At 45.1% G+C, this 18,550-nt stretch overlaps 2 protein-coding genes across 3 annotated transcripts; one reads left to right on the top strand and one right to left on the bottom strand.

The window, feature by feature from the left end:
• Positions 1 to 558: 558 nt before the first annotated feature.
• CDK2 (cyclin dependent kinase 2) lies at positions 559 to 8,001 on the bottom strand. Of its 2 annotated transcripts, XM_036761716.1 has the most exons (8): positions 7,733 to 8,001; positions 6,828 to 6,905; positions 6,535 to 6,655; positions 5,615 to 5,785; positions 4,014 to 4,115; positions 2,856 to 3,011; positions 2,356 to 2,559; positions 559 to 1,968 (listed from the first exon to the last, which is right to left on the bottom strand). In XM_036761716.1, the coding sequence occupies exons 1-8, from the start codon at positions 7,846 to 7,848 to the stop codon at positions 1,864 to 1,866; spliced, it is 1,053 nt and encodes a 350-aa protein (XP_036617611.1). In that variant the 5' UTR covers positions 7,849 to 8,001; the 3' UTR covers positions 559 to 1,863. The 2 variants fall into 2 exon arrangements, with proteins under 2 accessions (XP_036617611.1, XP_036617610.1); XM_036761715.1 differs by lacking the exon at positions 2,856 to 3,011.
• Positions 8,002 to 10,249: 2,248 nt separating this feature from the next.
• On the top strand, positions 10,250 to 18,457 carry PMEL (premelanosome protein). The gene is made up of 10 exons (XM_036760750.1): positions 10,250 to 10,286; positions 13,457 to 13,573; positions 13,727 to 13,873; positions 14,554 to 14,715; positions 15,033 to 15,836; positions 16,197 to 16,283; positions 16,603 to 16,687; positions 16,852 to 17,057; positions 17,151 to 17,238; positions 18,322 to 18,457. The coding sequence occupies exons 1-10, from the start codon at positions 10,250 to 10,252 to the stop codon at positions 18,455 to 18,457; spliced, it is 1,869 nt and encodes a 622-aa protein (XP_036616645.1).
• Positions 18,458 to 18,550: the final 93 nt, after the last annotated feature.

Below are 18,550 nucleotides of genomic sequence, written 5' to 3' on the forward strand. Positions count from 1 at the left end.
TTGGCAAACGAGGCGGGGCAAAAAGGAAGCCTGATGTTAACCTTCGACCCCCAAGTTTGGGGTTCATACCAGGTGGTACCTCCCGTGAGAAATTTGTAGATCAACCCTAAATATTTTTTAACTAGAAGGATCGTCTCACTGGATTGGACGGGCGAAAGGGGAGGGGAATGAGGGTAAAGAGAATGTTCACTTCCGGGGGTCGGGGCAAAGGTCATGACCCCTTTTGCTTGGTCCCTGCCTTTTGACTGGGTCGCCAATGTGGAAAAGTCTCATCCTGGGGCTTAAAGGGTAGAGAGATACAGGTGCTGTATATCTGCGGGGTCCGAAGCGCGGACCCGATGGTCTGTGTGACCCCACTTAAAGCAGGGGGGGCAAGGCGGGAAGAATGAGCTTCCTCCCGCCAGCTTCCAGAGCTTCTCTCTGGCCCTGCATGACTCCGGTCATTTATGTCGGAGGTTCAGCCCTGGTGAGGTCTGTTAAAGGAAAGTCCAAGACCTCACCCATCACCAGATCCTGCCCTCCGTCTCCCCGAATCCCAAGGATAAAAGAAACAGGGTATAAAACTAGGAACTTTGTTTTAATGAATTACAAACTAAATTACAAATAACATTAACAGGGATTGGTTGTAGGGGTAGGGAGTGAGGACACACAAGACCATAGGAAGACAAAAATATTTTTTTAAGATTTCCCTTACAAAACCCTAAAGGTGCACATGGCAGCAAAATTCCTCCCCAATTAAAAAAACAACAACACACACAAACAAAAAACTACTACAACCTGGAATATAAATAGTATTGTCTTTCCTTCTTTTAAACAAATATTCTCTGGCATTCCCATTGCCCAGTCACAACCTTCCCTTTAAAAAGTGTCAGGCATTCTCAAAATGACTTTTAACACTAACCCTTGGCCCCAGTTTTGAGTTTCCTTCATTGGAGGATAGGAAGCAGAGATGCTCAACAGTTAACTGAAAGAAACTAGAGGCCAGTTCCAAAAGGGGTGGAAAAATCAAACACCTCCCACCCTTATAAGGCAGCAGTGAAGTAGTCATGGATCAGAATGAAGAACAATTCTCCCTCTCTTCTCCCCTTGTTTCCATCCTTCACCCCAAGTTCAGTTTCTGCCAAATGGACAGAGGGGGTGGCAGACAAGGGAGCTAGGGCTAATTAGTTCTGTGGCAGCACTTACTGGGACTGGACTTTTATTCCTCCAGCCTGTGAGGGGAGATGAGCATTCTGGGGTACAAAATCTGGTTTTATCTAATTTTTAAAAAAATTCACAACAAGGAAAAGCACACACATACACACACCAAAAACAAAAATACACAATTATTTAAAAGGGGCCTTGTGGAATGTTCTTTCAAAGCTTCCCACCTAGCCCTCTGCTTATAGTAGGTCCTATATAAACAGTAGCAGCAGGAGGATGGGAGGGGTATGCTGAAAATCCTATGTGTCACTCCCAAACTCAGGAGACAATCATCAGCAGACGGAAGTCCTAGGCAGGGGGTGGTTTGTCAGACAGTGGGGAGCCCTGAGGTCCTGTCTTTTGTCCATCCCCCTCAGCATAGATCAGGAGCTGAGGCTTCAGGGTCTGTCTCACTGCTCATGCCCTAGAAGGGGGCAGTGAAAGGCAGATGTTGGCTTAAGTGCATTGAATACTGAATCTCCCTTTCATTTCCTACCCCTCCCAATCCCCAGCTATCCCAAAAATGGGTAGAATGGGAAAAGGGAGAAAGTAAGTTGAGAGTTAGGGGCAGCCAGATTGGCTTTCCCCAACCCCTAAGTTCAAACAGCCCCGGAGCCAGACCAGGGCTGGTCTACCCTAGAAGGTGAGGACAGGATTGGGGGGGTAGGGACATAGCATGGCTCAGAGTCGCAAGTGGGGTACAGGCTTAGTAACATCCAGGAAGAACGGATGAGTTAGAGCTGCCTTGGCTGAAACACGCTTGTTAGGGTCATAGTGCAGCATTTGCTGGAGGAAGAAAAGGAAATTATTATTAAGAGGGATCTCTCTGTGTGGAGGGGGTGAGGGACAAGCTACTAAAACAGGATCCCACCCACCCTCCATTCTCCACACAGATGGACCATTTCTGCAATTCACTATGCCACATGACTCAATTTCAACCCCTATTCCCTCTGAGTTTTGCTGGGCAATCCCTGGGAAACCACCCAGGAAAGACAAAGCACAGAAGCCTCCTCTTTAGGAAATGGTAAGACCTTTGAGTCCAAGGGACCTGACCTCTTCCTGACTCTCCATATGAGAGGCAGTGTGGGTTGGGTTGGGGGAAGGAGGGAGGGGGCTCCATTCTGGTACTGTGAGGTACAAAGAGGTTGGTTTCTTCCCTCCTTCCAGGCTTACCGATAGCAAGCTCCGTCCATCTTCATCTAGTGGAGGCACCACCTTACTGAAATCTTGTCGTGCCCACTTGGGGAAGCTGGGTTTATAATCAGGCATGGAGGTCACTCCTGGCCAAGCTACCTCATCTGGTGTCCCCAGTGTCCGAAAGATCCTGAATAGCTGGTCAATTTCAGAGTCTCCTGGGAATAGAGCCCTACGGGTAATCTAGAAAGTAGAAGGGGGGACAGGAGTGACGTAGGTGAACTCCTCCCTGCACATAGAGTAGAGGTTCCCACAGGCAGTGAAAGGTCAATGGGACCCCATGACTCCCCCCAGGGCCCTTCATGGGGTCAGTCACACTTGAGCCTGAGACAATAAAGCCCCTTTATTATCTCCATGCCTCCTCCTTCCCTCCCCCAACCATGGCTTTTCAGATCCCCCTAGGCTGGGGTGGGGTGGGGGCTGGGGTGGGGGTGAGTGGGGGCCACTGATGTGCAGCAAGGGGATCCCAAGCCACTCACGGGGTGTGGGGTGGGCATTGAAGTCATCCCCCCTCCTTGTGATGCAGCCACTTCTAGATAGGAGTACAGAGGGCAGGGACTGTGTCTTCCACTTCTTCTGTTATCCCCCACAGCACCTAGCACAGTGCTGGGCACACAGTAGGTGCTTAATAAATCCTTGTTGATTGATTGAAACAGGAATATGGGCAAGCGTAAGGTAATGCATTAAGGGACAAATAACCCATACTATATTTTTAAGATGATGGGTTCTGAGCCCTTAGCTCAGTTTCCTCATCTATAAAATGAGGGGGATGGACTAGATGACTTTCAAGGTCCAGGAAAGGGACCTGGGAATAAGCTCTCAATAAATATTTGCTGTTCTTTTGAAGACACTGGGCCAGTGTGTTGCTTTGGCCAAAAAGACTGACAAAAGGCTTGGAACTGTCAGGGAAGGTAGTAGGTTACAAAAGAGAAAGCATTAATCCCACCCTTGTCCAAAACCATGGTACATCGGAATACCAGGTACAGTTCAGGTCACTGTACCTCAGGAGAGATTATCATTGAAACTGGAGAAGATTCAGAAGGATAACTTAAAGAATCAAGGGGGGGGGCTCCCATATGACCAAAAATGTTAAGAATCTTCTGTTGGTAAAGTCAAAAGTTGAGAGCATATACTCAAAGTCTATGAAATAAAAAATGGTATAAATAAAGCTCCCTGAATTCTGTGCTATTAGAACCAGGATAGGTACCCTAGAAAGCTGAAAGAGGAAACTTTAGGCTCAGTACAGGAGCAGGTAGTAAATTTTTGGAAAGCATGAAATAGCTATAAAAATGGGTTGATCTGTAAATTAATAGTGACAGAGCTACAGTAGACTATTAAAAGATTTTTTCAGGGAACTATCCTACCATTTCAAGTCATTATCAGGGAAGAAAAGCATACTCACCCACCCCATCCCACTTCCACAATACTTCCCTTGCTGTCAGAAACTAATGCCGGGCTGGATGGAGCATAGGTCTTAACCAGTGTGGCAGTTTTTAAGTGTTCTCATGCCATGAGGTAGAAGGGGATACGTGTGTGTGTGTGTGTGTGTGTGTGTGTGTGTGTGTGTGTGTGTGTGTGGTAGAGGGAGTGAAAAGGTTGGGGACTGGTGAGGATTAGGGTCAGGGTCTACAACATACCATCTCAGCAAAGATACAACCCAGGCTCCATATATCTACAGCTGTTGAGTAGTATTTACAACCCAAGAGGATTTCTGGTGCTCGATACCACAGGGTTACCACCTGAATGGAATGGAAAGGTTGTCAATGTTTAGATAGCAGGGAAATCCAAGCCTCTTGACACCATTCTCTAAAAACTCTAATCTTTAGACTAAATTTTCCTCTCTCCAGCCTGTTTCCCATTGATTTCCCCTCATAATCTTTTCCAATCTCAAATCAGTCTAACACGTGGTCCTTACCCTTGCCATGCAATTTGTTTTATGTGCCTTCTATGTGCTTCTATCCAACTATCCCAGCTTTGTGTCTAGTTAATCTGATTCCACAATGAATGGGATTAAATTCTGAAATCTTCCTGGAGTGTCAGGGGTTCTTTCCCTCTAATTATTATTACTGTCAATTATAATATGCTCTAGCATACATACAACATGATAATAGATGACATTTATATGCCACTTTATGGTCTACCAATATTTTCCATTTTATAGAGGAAATCTCTAAGTCCCCCAAACTTAGCCCCTTCCAAAACTATTTCTATCTCCTTCCTTCCAATGACCCGTACTTATAACCTCAACATCATCCTTAATTTCTCACTCCCTCACCCTACATATTTAATCAGTTATCAAATCTAATTACTTCCAAATCTACAGTATCTCTCCCATATAGTTCAGGCCCCCATTACCTTTTTGCCAAGACCATTGAAATAGCCTCCTCCTTGGTCTCCTTGCCTCAAGTCCCTTTTCATTCAAATCCATCCCCTATATAGTTGCTAAAGTAATTTTCCTAAAGTATAAGTCTTACTACGTCACTTTAGAGGCAGCTGGTGGTACAGCAGATAGAGAGATAGGCCTGTAGTCAAGAAGACCTGAGTTCAAATCTGTCCTCAGACACTTACTGGCTATGTGACCCTAGGCAAGTCATTTAACCTTTTTTGCCTCAGTTTCCTCAAATGTATAACTAGGATAATAGCACTTACCTCTGACAGTTGTGGGAGTTTTCTTCCCTCAAATAAGACAATCTACAGTATCCTCTCCTACTTAAACACCAGTGGCTCCTCACTGTTTCTGGGATCACATGTATTATCTTCCGTTTTGCTTTTAAAGCCTTTTATACCTGGCCCCAACTTACCTTATTACCTCTAATCTTACTAAAATTATTTCCTGTATTGGCCTTCATGCTGTTCTTAACACATGCCATGTGATCTTTGCAATACCTGTCCCCCATGTAGGGAATGCCCTCCCACTCACCTCCACCTCTTAGTATCCTCTTTTGTTTCCTTCAAAACTCTACTTAATTGACAAAAGCCTTTCTTGATATTCCCACCTACTAGTGTCCTTCCCCTTCAAAAAAATTACCTCTTATTTATTTTCCATATATTTCTTTATGTACATGTTGTCTCCCTGAATAGAATGTAAACTCCTTGAGGGGAGGGACTGTTTCATGTTTGTATCCCCAGCACAGTGTCAAGTTCTAAGTAAATTTTAGTGACTTAGTAAAGAGTATATAATGACTCCTGGGAAGTGCCTATAAGAAGATTAGAGGGGGACAGGGGATGGGCCTCTTACCTCATGAGTATAGGTACGAACGGGTACTCCAAAGGCCCTGGCTAGTCCAAAGTCAGCCAGCTTGATGGAGCCTTCAGCATTGATGAGGAGGTTCTGTGGCTTGAGGTCTCGATGGAGGACTCTGTGAGAGTGGCAGAAGGCTAGACCCTGGAGGAGCTGAAACAGGTAGCTCTGGCAGGAGAAGTATATGGAAGAAAGAATAGCATGAGGGGACACAACTCTCCTTCCTTATAGTGCCTTGTACACAGTTGATGTTTAATGAATTTTTTTTTTTTTTTTACTGATGCACTGAAAATAGCTTCCTAAGAAGAACCCGAAGCCCAATCCTTCAAATGCAGCCATCGTCCCTCCCAAGAAGGCATTCATAATGCTTTCATGTCACAAGACGGGATGAGTAAACTACAAAATTTTAGCTAAATGAGCTGTTCTACCTCCTCTAAAACTCTCCCACCATCTACATGAGCAGTTAATAAGGAGTTGACTCAGTGTAGTTGCAATTTTTTTGGTTCCTCAGCTCAGCTCAGCTCAGCCCAGCCCAGCCCAGCCCAGCCCAGCCCAGCCTAGTCTAGCCTAGCCCAGCCTAGCCTAGCCTAGCCTAGTCTAGCCTAGCCCAGCCTAGCCTAGCCTAGCCTAGCCTAGCCTAGCCTAGCCCAGCCCATTCCAGCCCTACCCAGCCCTACCCAGCCCTACCCTACCCTACCCTACCCTACCCTACCCAGCCCAAATTAATGAGCTACAAAATAGGGCACAAATGAGATGGGGGGGGGAACCTGAATTACCTGTAAAATATTTTGTTTTAAACCCATTACTGTAGGTAGAATCCCCTATTTGCCCTGAACACAAGGAATATAGGGACATATTCAGGTTGTTATTATCAAAAAGAAGAGAATCAAAGGCCAGAAGAGGAAGAGGCAAGTCACCTTAATGAGGGGCAAAGGGATGCCTGTGAGTGCAGATGCATCCATGAACTTCTTCAGATCCTGATGCAGAAATTCGAAAACCAGGTATAGTTTGTTTTCTGTATGGATAACATCCAGCAGCCTATAGAAGAGAGGTCAGGGTGACCAAAGGGAGGGAGGGAGGAAATGAGATCACTGATACTGATGTATTGAAAACAGGTTTATATCACTATGAGAAGAGATGGGGTAATCAGTAGCCCACTCTGGAGGGATGAATATGTAACATATCAGAGTCTCCTCAAAGACATACTTACTTGACAATGTTGGGGTGATTAAGTTCCTTGAGTAGAGAGATCTCTCGAATGGCAGTACTGGGGACGCCCTCTGTCTCACTTGGAGAGGATGGGGGAGCAGAGATGGGAGTTTAGCAAGAAGGTCACTCCTCACAGCCCAATCTCCCTAATTAGATCCCAACTGCTAACCAAGGCCCTTCCAGGCATCTCTGAGAAGAAGGTTGGGAAGAGACTAAAGAGAGAATGCCAGCCTACAAACTACTCCTGCCCATGCAGGGTGGGGCTCACAGGCCAGGGAGTGGCTTTTGGACACATAAAGGCCACCATTTCCTCCCTCCCACCAGAGTACAATAAGGTGCTAGGAAGTGAGGCCTCTATCTAACTCTCTTACACTGTAGGAAACTGAGGCAAGCAAGGGCAATGGGGAAAAGGTTTGAGGGGGGTGATCCTAACCTCCCCCAATGGGGCCAGTGAAGGTTCAACTGCCATTCTTTTGAAAGAGCAGGGAGAATTCTAAGGTAGGGAAGAGGGGGAAGACCTGTTGGCAGCTGCTTCCCACCAGTTGGGGTCTCTCTGCCACCCCTCTCCCTCCTTACTTCCTACAAAATCCAACTCCATTGGGTCCCACAGGCCATTCTAGAAGTTTTTTCCCTTTCCCTTAAATAATCCCTACACATTTAGGGCATTGTCACAGGCAATTTTAGGAAGGGGCTTCCCACATTCTAAGCTTCCTTCAACTGGGGCTGAGAGACCCCTCCCAACACACCACCCAGGAAGCCACGCTACCCTGTCCCCCCCAAAACCTAGAACCCCACTCCAAAAGAAATTGCCCCTCCATCTTCCGGTCCCGTCGACCCCTATCTAGGATGGGGACACCCCAGGAACCCTCGAGGTAGTGGGGTCGAGGGTAGGAGGGGGCCACTCACGTGTCCAGACGGATCTTCTTGAGCGCCACCACTTCTCCAGTCACCTTGTTCTTCGCCTTATACACCACCCCGTAAGTGCCCTCTCCAATCTTCTCCACCTTTTGGAAATTATCCATTGAGAGCCGGGGAGCGGGGCCGGCACGGCCCGGGAGTGGGAACTTGGGAACTTGTGGGAATCCTGAGAAGAGCAGCCTGGCTCTAGGGACAGAGTTGGAGGGCAGGGGGCCGGCGCAGTGGCCCGAGCCCGGATGGAACGCTGTGTATCCTTTGCCCCTTGTCAGTCAGTTTCTTCAACTTGCAACAATGTTGCCGCCTCCCCCCTCCCGCGCCCGGCCTCCTCCAGAAGCCCCGCCCCAGCTTCCCGCGTTTCACTCGCTCCACCCCCAAAAGGTCTTATTGGTCTACGTCATTACAGGGGTGGGGCTGAGAGCCCTGTCCTGTCTTACTGGCTCAAGTAAAATACTCTAACGCCCCATCCCTTTTTTCCGCTCTGCCAAATCTTTACCTAGGTGAACTTTTCTTGCTTGAAAGACCTGAGGAATGGCTATTTTGGTCATGGCTCTTGTCTATGTCCAATAATTATTCACCCATTGTAGATAATCTCCTATTTCCTATAGCCATATACCTCTCTTGAATCCATATCCCCTGCCCTTTGTATCTTGGATCTGCAGAAATTCCCTAGTCTCTTGTCCACCTTTTTGTTACCAATCCTGATCAAAGGAGTAGAATAATATCTGTCATTTATATAAGTGCTTTAAAGTTCACAAAGTGTTTTTCACCCATATACTGAAGAAGCATATCTCTACCACTGTTAAGCATACTTTATTTCATTTGATCACCACAACAACTGTCAGGTAGGTTGTGTTAGTTATTATCCCGATTTTACAGCTGAGGAAACTGAGGCTCAGTTAAGTGACTATTAAGCACCTAATATGTGCCACCCTTCCAGGCAATGTGCTGGGCCTAGTAAATGTCAGAGGCAGAATTTGAATTCAAATCTCTCTTGACTCCAAGTCCAGATTTTTTTTTTTCATTTTCTTTTCTTCCAAGGGAGTCCTGAATAGAGAAATGACCTTGGACAGGGAGAACTATGGTTCTGAGTCCAGGAGATGTCCAAAGGTGTGCTGGAGCCAGTTCAAACCAGCTCAGGTGAGAGTCAATTGTTAAATTTTCCATGTGAGAATTTACACTTAAGAAATCAGCAAATGCTACCAATCAGGGCTTGATTAACTATTTTGTTGATTGTCCAAACTTAAGAAAATTAAAACTTAAAAGTATGTCATTGATACTTTTTTTCAGAGAGTTGGTTGTTAAGCATTTACCAGCATACCACTGTGTATGACTATATTTCTATTATAATAATGGAGGCAGCAAGGCACAGTGGATAGTTTCCTGTATTTGTAGTCAGAGTTTAAATTCCTAAATTCAATCCCCTTTTGACTTCAAACTTTAAAGCCCTAAATAACTGCGAGTTATTAGACTAACAATATCACATTAGTACTAGCCTCATAACTAATATTTATATAGCACTCAAAATATACAAAAAGCTTTTCATCCTTGATTTTCCCCATGATGGTATAAATATAGTCATAGATGGTTTTGATAGAATACTTTATACTCATTACCTGATCTGATCCTCACAACAACCCTGTTTGGTAGGTAGTACAGGTGTGATTGTCTCCCTTTTACAGATGAAGAGTCTGAGGATCAGAGAACCCAGGTGGCTTGTGAAGAGCTATACAGCAAGTAAGTGTCTGAGCCAGAGCTCTAACATCTTCCCCTCTCCCCCACACTACAAATCCAATGTTCTCTCCACTACCTTCATCTTTCAATTTCTTCCTGTTTCTGTCTCACAGGTTGTCATGTAAAGAGGATCTGTCTCCATCTTTTCATGAGGTCCCTGATTTGATGTAACTAACTCTTTGGCTGAATCTCTCATGCTGAATTATTTATGTAGCTATAGAGGAGGGAAGTGGAGATGGTTGGTAGGATGAAGAGCTCTAGAGAAATCCCTTGATTCTTGCTTGACTCCTGTCTAACCCAGAGATTCAGACTACCATATAATTAACAATTATCTGGGGGTGTTGAGGGAAAACAGAGCTAAAAAAATCTAATCACCTGGTGGGGCTCAGAACATCCAGCAGGTTTTGAAGTAGGGAAAAGTTTTCAAAGCATTTTCCATACATTTCTGTTTTACTGATGTGAAACTGAGGCTCAGAGAGGTTATAGTCATACAACAATAATTAGTAAGAGCAGGAATAGAAAGAGAACTCACATTTTCTGCTACCTAGTGCAGTGTTCTTTTTCCTACATCACACCACTGTCAGTCCCATCCACCTCTCCTCAATTCTTCCTTTCTTCCTTGGAAATTTTGAAGGGAAGAAAAGATAGGCAGGGCTATGCAAATGAGTAGAGTCCCTTTCTTATAAAGGAGCTAGCACCAGCCTCTGTACTCTGGTTGTTCAACTGACAGAAAGAATGAGACTAGGACCGATGATCTGGTTTTATAATACGGCCATGACCTGTGTCCTTTTGACTACAATAGCTGCTGATGGTGAGTATGAGAATAAATATGAATGTGTTGGGAGGATGGGAGGGGATGGGCAGTTTGAGCTGGGACTATCTCCTAGGCTTGGCTTCCCTATAATCTTGAGGACAACAGCTCCCTCCCCAGGCAACTTTTGACCCCCTTCCCCCATCTATTTAGAAGGACTTGAACATTTAGACTAGGCATCCCTTCCCCTCTAGAAATGTGGAAAAGTTGAACTGAAGCACCTCTTGAAAAGCGGAGGAATTTTGGAGTGCTTGTTGTTTAAGTTTTAAGACTCCACAGGGAATGAAATAGCTCAAATCAGGGTTTTTGAAGGTGAAATAGACCATCCCTAAAGTTGGTAGATCAATTGCTCCTGCCTGTTCTGGTACCTGGCACTTTAGGGGCATGGATGTGAAGGAGGCAGTTTTGCGAAAAGAAGGAAATACATGAGATCAAAAGGTTAAAGAGGAACCCCCTATTCCTTTGGGTGTAAGAAGGGGGCCTATTGTCCTTGCCTGCTATTCTGGGGCTAGGACGGCATGGGGGTCTCAGCTGAGAATCACATGAAAAGGATCTGCTGGGGGATTGGGGCCTCGTGACTGGGAAGGGGGGTTGGTCTGGAATATCAGAAGCTACAGTAAGGGAGGAAAGTGGGGAGGAGAAAGGAGAAGAGGAGATCTTATTACTCCTTTTATCCTAACAATGAGATACTCAGTAAGATTATTCTATGTTCCTTCTCTCAACCTCTAAGTCCGTAAGCCCTTTTCTTGCCCCTGTTGTCCCTCTGTATCCTGGTAAGTCAGGAAATCCTATCTCCCCTAACATCTAACCCAGCACCTCTCTATTTTTTTTAGTATAAGGATAGATTTTTTAAAAATAATATTATTAATATCTTTTGTTTTTCATCGTTTAAAATCCATCCTGTATTCCTGCCTTTTCCAGAGATCCATAACATATAACAAAGAATTATTTCATGGAAAAAAGAAGAGGAAAAATGAGCATAACTGACATATATATAGATACATATATGTAAAATCTCATGATCTATGCAATGTTCTACACTTGTGGACTGCTGCATCTCTACAAAGGAGAGGGGGAAGATTTCTTCTCCTATTTCTTCTCTAGGGCCATGCTTGATCTTTGTCGTTTTGAAACAACCATTTGTGATTATTCTTCCCATTTACATTGTTGTAGTCGTTATGTATATTGTTTTCTTGGCTCTGATTAATTCATTCTATATTAGTTCGTATAAGTCTTTCAATCCTTGTCTGCATCATTGTGTAAGGTCCTTTCTTAAAGCACAGCAATATTCCCCATTCCGTTTATTATGTTTACAATTTATTTAGTTGTTACCCAGTTGGTAGATACATACTTTGTTTCAGTTCTTCACCACCACAAAGTGTGCTGCTATAAATATTTGGTAAATATGGGGTCTTTCTATTTTTTCAGTGACTTCTGTGGTAAATATGCCTAATAGTGGAATCTCTGGAGCAAAAGTTATGAACATTTTGTCTGATAGATTTCTTTCTTCTTTCTTTCTTTCCTTCTTTCTTTTTCTTTTTTTCTTTTCTTCTTTCTTTCCTTCTTTCTTTTTCTTTTTTCTTTTCTTCTTTCTTTTTCTTTTTTCTTCTTTCTTTCCTTCTTTCTTCCTTCCTTTCTTTCTTCCTTTCTTTTTTCCTTTCTTTCTGCCTCCCTCCCTCCCTTCCTTCCTTCCTTCCTTCCTTCCTTCCTCCCTACCTCCTCCCCTTCTTCCATCCTTCCTTCCTTCTTTTTTTTTTAAACATCAAGACTGGTGGCAGCTAGGTGGCACAGTGAGTAGAGCACTGGCCCTGGAGTCAGAAGGACCTGAGTTCAAATGTGGCCTCAGACACTCGACACATGTATTAGCTGTGTGACCTTGGGCAAGTCACTTAACCCCAATTGCTCTGCCAAAAAAAAAACCAAACCCAAAACAAACATCAAGATCATTTCACAAACCCCTCACCTGGTAGCAGTTGTACTATTAGTATCCATTGATTGAGAAACATAACCAAAAGCTGCTATGAATTAAGTAACATTTTAAAATTAGTTTGTATTTTATGAGTAACAGCATCTATATACAGTTGGAATGTAGTGATACATAAATTCATGCAACATTATTTCATAGGATTATAACTTTGAGCTAAAAAGAACCCAGAGTTAATCCAATCCAACCCCCTCATTTTTCAGATGAGGAAACTGAGGTCTAAGATCACATATCAGAGGTAGGATTTAAACCCAGGCCCATTGAATATTTATTCAATCTGTAAAAGGTCTGTTTGACCCACTGTAATATATTCACTTTCCACAAGATGGAAACCACTGAATTCACCTATCTGCAGCAATTTCATCCCTGATGACTTTGTTCTCCATTAGAGATTTAGAACAGAGAATTGGGTCATCATATTCATTCGACCAAGGGCTCTACCGTTCCTTTAGAATTCTCCTCTATAGCATGTATTTTCCTACTTATCTTCTTCTGGTTCCTAGCCCTTTTCTAGACCCTTCGAAGATTTCCCATTCTTACTAACCTAGAGGATCACTTTCCTTGATATCATGCCCCTCCCCTCACAGTGTTCTTTCTGATCTATTGTGATATGGCATTCATCACCTAAAAGCAGTGAGGCATGGCAGATAGAGGGGCTGATCTTAGAATCAGGAAAACGGATTCAAATCCTTTTTTCTGACACTTGCTAGTGATGTGACTATGGGCTAGTTACTTAGTTTCTTCGTGTCCCAGGTAAGAAAGGGTGTTTTCTTACTCAAATACGAATTACAGAGCTATACCAATATATGGTGTTTCCATACCAACAAAATCACAGGTCCAAACAAACAAAACAAAAAAAATATTCTTATTATAAATAATAAGAATAAAACTGCTACTGCTACTGCTACTACTACCACTACCACTACCTCTACTACTACCACTACTGCTGCTACTACTACTACTACTACCACTGCTACTACTACCACTACTACTACTGCTACTGCTACTACTACTGCTACTACTACTACCACTGCTACTACTACCACTACTACTGCTACTACTACTACTACCACTGCTACTACTACTACTACTACTACTACTACTACTACTACTACTACTACTACTACTACATGTTCTCCAAGTAGAAGAATTATTAACTCTGTTTCTTGTGGTTTATTCTTTTTAGGGCCAAGTGAACCAGGCCGGAAAGGTGTCAGGAATCAGCCCCAAGTTGATGTGTGGGACTCAAAACTGTATCCAGAATGGATGGAGGCTGGAATTCAGGGTCCTGACTGCTGGAAAGGTGAGAAACAGCACTTGGGATAGCTGGGGAGGGGTGGAATTAGGAAAATGGTGAGAAGAACAGAGTTAGAAGTGGGATTAGAAGATAAACCATAAAATGAAAAGAGGCATGCAGGGGTCAGGATCTCCAATTAATGCTCTTTCCTTAATCCAGGAGGCCAGGTGACCCTGGAGGTCAATAATGATGCTCCAACTCTGACTGGTGCCCATGTTTCCTTCTCTGTCATCCTGCACTTCCCCCCGAGCCAGCAGGTCTTGCCCAACGGGCATATTATCTGGGCCAGCAATGGTACCATCAATGGTAAGGGACCTCTCTTTGTTCCTGAGTATAGCCTTTCTGTGTACTCCTAATATCCTCACAGATTTAATCAAATGCCTCATGTGGCTAGAATGTTGCCCCAATGAGCCACTGGCTTAACTTTACTCAGTCAATGCCTGTAACCTCTTTCTTGATTAGTGATTAGGATTGGGGTAAAGAAGACATTAAGGTTAAAAAATGACCCTATTTCTTTCAGGGAGCCAAGTATGGGGTGGACAACTTGTTTATCCTCAAGATTCTGATGCTGCCTGTGTCTTCCCTGATGGGCAACCCTGCCCATCTGAGGCTGCACCTCATAGGAGCTTCGTCTATGTCTGGAAGACTTGGGGTAAGAATCTTCTCTGAACCTATCAATATATTCCAAATCCTTTCCCCTATTGTTAGGAACTCTGTTCATCTCTGGGATCATCTTAGTCCTGGCCTCCTTTCCCTTAGACCCTATTCTGCTCTTTCAATCCTGGGATTCCCTCCTTCCATGGTTCTATACCTTGAGTCTTTTTTTTTAATTCATACCCACTTTGCACTCATTTGAACATCCTGCCAAAACTAGCTTTTGCTCTCTCTTGACATTTCTAATCTCCTTTGACCCTACCCCAATATATACTCTGTCCTCTCTGGGTCACACACCTGACAGTCCTTAATCTTCTCTACCTTAACCACAGGGAAATATTGGCAAGTTTTGGGAGGCCCAGCGTCCAGACTGAGCATTGAGACACTTGGAGTAGCTACAGGTCCCCATACCATGGAGGTGACAGTTTATCATTACCGAGGACCTCGGAGTTATGTGCCCATTGCCAGAGGCTTGTCTGCTTTCACCCTCACTGGTAGGAGCAAAGAATAGAATCAGGCATGTGGCAAAAATAGATAAGAAGTCTAGGAAGGGACTGGGCCTGAGAGGGACTAGCCAGGTGCTGGGAAAGGTTTAGGGAAGTATTCTGTTGTGGGGACTGAGTCAGGGAATTTACATGACTATAGGGGTAAAGGGCTAGTGAAGAATCAATGCGGACCAGGAAATGAAATACTCTTGGAAATGGAGTCTCCCATAATTCCAGCTGTCCAGGTCCAGAGAGTGTATGGGGTTGTGGGAAGAGTCAGGAAAGTCTTTGGCCCTTCATTTTACCCTTTCTGACCCCACTCCCAGACCAGGTTCCCTTCTCCGTGAGTGTGTCACAGCTTCAGGCCCTGGATGGGGGAGAAAGGCGCTTTCTGAGGAACCAGCCCTTGATCTTCAACCTCCAGCTCCATGATCCTAGCAGCTATCTGTCCCAGGCTGACCTATCCTACACTTGGAATTTTGGAGATGGCAGTGGGACCTTAATCTCCCGTGTACCCACTGTCACTCACACGTACCAGGTGCCAGGCCCAGTCACTGCCCAGGTGGTTTTGGAGGCTGCCATTCCCCTAGCCTCCTGCAGACCCTCTCCTGCTCCAGGCACTGTTCCCTCAAGCACCCAGCCTTTGGGCACCACAGCTGGAGGGATAGCAACTTCAGAGGCCCCTGGTACTACATCTGGGGAGGTACCAACTACAGTGGCCTCTAGTACCACAGCCACGGAGGTACCAACTGCAGTGGCCCCTGGCACCACAGCCACGGAGGTACCAACTACAGTGGCCCCTGGCACCACTATTAGGGAAGCACAAACTGTACAGGTCCCTGGGACCACAGTTGGAGAGATGTCAACTGAAGTGTTCCCAGGCACCACTGCTGGGGAAATGCCAACTGTAGCACCGACCAATAACACAGATGAGGGAAACTCAGTTGCAGATGTAATAGGGAACACAACAGGAGTAGGGCAAACTGTGGAATCTGTGTACACCTCTGATACAGTCATGGTAAACCCAAGCACCAGCACTGCTATTCCTGCAGCGGGCACCTCAGAGGTCCCCACAATCCCTTCTACTACTCCTTTAAGACCAGAAGCCACCAACCTCCCTGGAACAACAGGTGAGTCTAGTTGGGATTCGGGAATCCTGGGTCCCTCCCCTGTCCCTGCCATGGGGAAAAGCCAGCTGGTCCCTAGAATTAAAATGGAAAAAAAGGTAGGGATGGGTGGTAGACTCTGAATTAATCTGCTTGAGGTTTACACTTCATTTGTATGTCATTGTTTCACATTTAAATGTGTAGAAATCCCCTAGCCCTTGACACATAACCCCAATTGTCCCAAACACCCACTTCAACTAGTTAATGCATCTGGTTGAGCTGGCCCTAGCTAAAAAAACTAGAACTCCTGTCTATTTTTTCTACAACCTTATTTTCCCACTATATATGTTAAAGGATTATCAGCCCTCCCCTCTGCTGGCACAGCTGTCCTGACGCTGGTGAGGCGCCAGACCTCTCTGGACTGCATCCTGTATCGATTTGGCTCCTTTGCTCTCACCCTTGACATTGTCCGTGAGTTCTGTCTGCTTTATTTGGGAGGGGTTGCAGAGGGACAGGAGAGAGGCAATAGTCTCCCAAAGCCTTGAGAGGGAAAGGCATGTTGGCAAGATCTCCACAAAAATCCTGGGGCTCTGAGCCAGCTCTGGAGTTCAGGGGACACTCAGACAATGGATCCTTATTTGGAGGAATCAGCAAGTTTCTCTCCAGACTAGACAGAGTTGGGGGAGTAGCTTGATTCTCTGAACCTGTTTCCTTGGAGGTTGGAGATGACCTCCAAGGTCCTTTCCCACATAAACCCTAAGAATTCCTGTGTGATTGTCCATCTCCACAGAGGGCATTGAGAGTGCTGAAATCTTGCAGGCTGTCCCCGTCAGTGAGGGAGATGCAATTGAGCTCACTGTGTCCTGCCAAGGAGGGTGAGTAGTCTCAGAGGGGACACTGACCCTTGGAAATGTTTAATTCCGGGGACTCTCCAGTGCTGATTAATAGCACTGACTTTGTTTGCTCAGTCTTTCTCCCCAGTTCCCTGGCACAAACTGACTCCCGTCCCCCCCACCCCTCCTCCATCCCCCATATTCAGGCTGCCTGATGAAGTTTGCACAGAGATCTCATCTCCAGGGTGCCAGCTCCCTGTCCAGAAATTGTGCCAGCCTGTAGTATCCAGTCCAGACTGTCAGCTGGTTCTGCACCAAGCTCTGGAAGGAGGTGCAGGGATCTACTGCCTAAATGTATCCCTGGCTGATACCAACAGCCTGGTTATGGCCAGCACTCAGCTCATAGTCCCAAGTAGGTATCTGAGGGAAGGTCGGTGGTGGTGATTGGTAGGTTTCAAGAAGAGAGGAGTATTAACAGTGAGGACACCTGGGGCTGTGTTCACAGGACAGGAGGCAGGAACCCAGAAGGCTCCGCTGCTGGTAGGCATTATGCTGGCTATAGTGGCAATAGCCCTGGCATCTCTAATGTACAGGTAAGATGTCTCCTTTTCCATGTGCCAGCCTGTCTGCTGTAGTTTCAGCCCTTCCCCAATCATGCTGTCCTCCATAAAGATCTGAAACAGAGAAGTGGGTCTTGAGATTCACCCAGCCTTCCTTTAGCCTTCTTGCCATGGTTTAAGGGGCTCTAGATTTGGGGTTAGAAGCCCCAACTTTTCCAAGCTTTGCCACTTGGGAGCTGTGTGACCCTGGGCCCCATTTTGATTCTCATTTTCAGAAGTATGATGTAGTGGTGAGAATTTCTATCCTGGATCTGCCAACTTATTAGTTGTATGACCTTGGGCACAAAGCCCTTCCCCTCTTTCGGTAACATGAGGTATTCAATCAGTGTAGGAGCTTTTTAACATTTTGGCAGTTGGTGAAACCTGTGGATCTCAGAACACTGTTTTCAACTGCATAAAATAAAATACATCACTTAACCCCAATTGCCCTGCCTTCCCCCCTGCAAAAATAAAATAAAATAAAATACATAGGACTACAAAAGAAACCAATTATATTGAAAGTTACCAAAATATTTTTAAAAACAAATTCAAAGACCCCAGGTTAAGAGCCTCTGAACCAACTGAACTCTAAGAGGCCTTCCAGCTCTAAATTCTTATTCTAAAATGGGAGTTAAGAACTTTACTACCTTCTTCATGGGGCTACTGTGAAGATCAGTGAGAATGTATATATGGACTTCATAATCATAAAGTGCTGTACAAATGTATTCTCATATTAGGGTCTATTATCCCTCTCCCCACCAAAGGGGAAAGCATTGTTCTGTATTTTGGAGAGATAAAACAAGTGAGAGGCTGAGCAGACTGGGGTTCCCCAAGGTTTGTGGGCTCTGAATATGAAGCCTTTAGAGGGAGATCTGTCCCCATGTAGGACAGGCAGAATGAAAAGAAATGGCCTCAACACCTAAGTGGAATTTTGTGGTGGTCAGACACCTTGAAAATGAGTGATATGTCCCTTTCTGTGAGATAGTGCACATGAAAATCCCATGTGGGCCAGGCAGGGCAACTTTAAGAAAGATTTTCCATCCCTTCTGATCACTGTTTCTCCTCCTATCACTCCAGGCGTGTGAAACGGGGCTCAGCTCTTCCACAATCCTGGCTGCCTCGACGTACAGTTCACTGGCTGAGATTGCCCCCTTCCTTCTATCCAGGTCCCAGTGGAGAAAGTAGCCCCCTCCTCAATGGGCATCAGGTCTAACAGCCCAAAGCGTCTCAGAACTAGTCCAGGGCTGGGAGGAACTCACATCTTCCCCTCCCTTCTTTCCCCCATAGCTGCCCTGCCATTACCTGG

The sequence above is a fragment of the Trichosurus vulpecula genome, chromosome 5 (assembly GCF_011100635.1).
Source record: "Trichosurus vulpecula isolate mTriVul1 chromosome 5, mTriVul1.pri, whole genome shotgun sequence".
In the NCBI taxonomy this organism is placed as follows: Eukaryota; Metazoa; Chordata; class Mammalia; order Diprotodontia; family Phalangeridae; genus Trichosurus; species Trichosurus vulpecula.

What these genes read in the sequence shown, in the direction of transcription:
- CDK2 (XM_036761716.1), bottom strand. Translation starts at nt 7,848, where the DNA reads ATGGATAATTTCCAAAAGGTGGAGAAGATTGGAGAGGGCACTTACGGG. An exon ending in TCCCTTTGCCCCTCATTAAG is followed by an intron (nt 5,786 to 6,534) that starts GTGACTTGCCTC and finishes TTCTCCTGCCAG; the next exon opens with AGCTACCTGTTTCAGCTCCT. An exon ending in GTTGTATCTTTGCTGAGATG is followed by an intron (nt 3,012 to 4,013) that starts GTATGTTGTAGA and finishes TCAATCAACAAG; the next exon opens with GATTTATTAAGCACCTACTG.
- PMEL (XM_036760750.1), top strand. Translation starts at nt 10,250, where the DNA reads ATGACCTGTGTCCTTTTGACTACAATAGCTGCTGATG. An exon ending in GGGTCCTGACTGCTGGAAAG is followed by an intron (nt 13,574 to 13,726) that starts GTGAGAAACAGC and finishes TCCTTAATCCAG; the next exon opens with GAGGCCAGGTGACCCTGGAG. An exon ending in CACTCAGCTCATAGTCCCAA is followed by an intron (nt 17,058 to 17,150) that starts GTAGGTATCTGA and finishes CTGTGTTCACAG; the next exon opens with GACAGGAGGCAGGAACCCAG.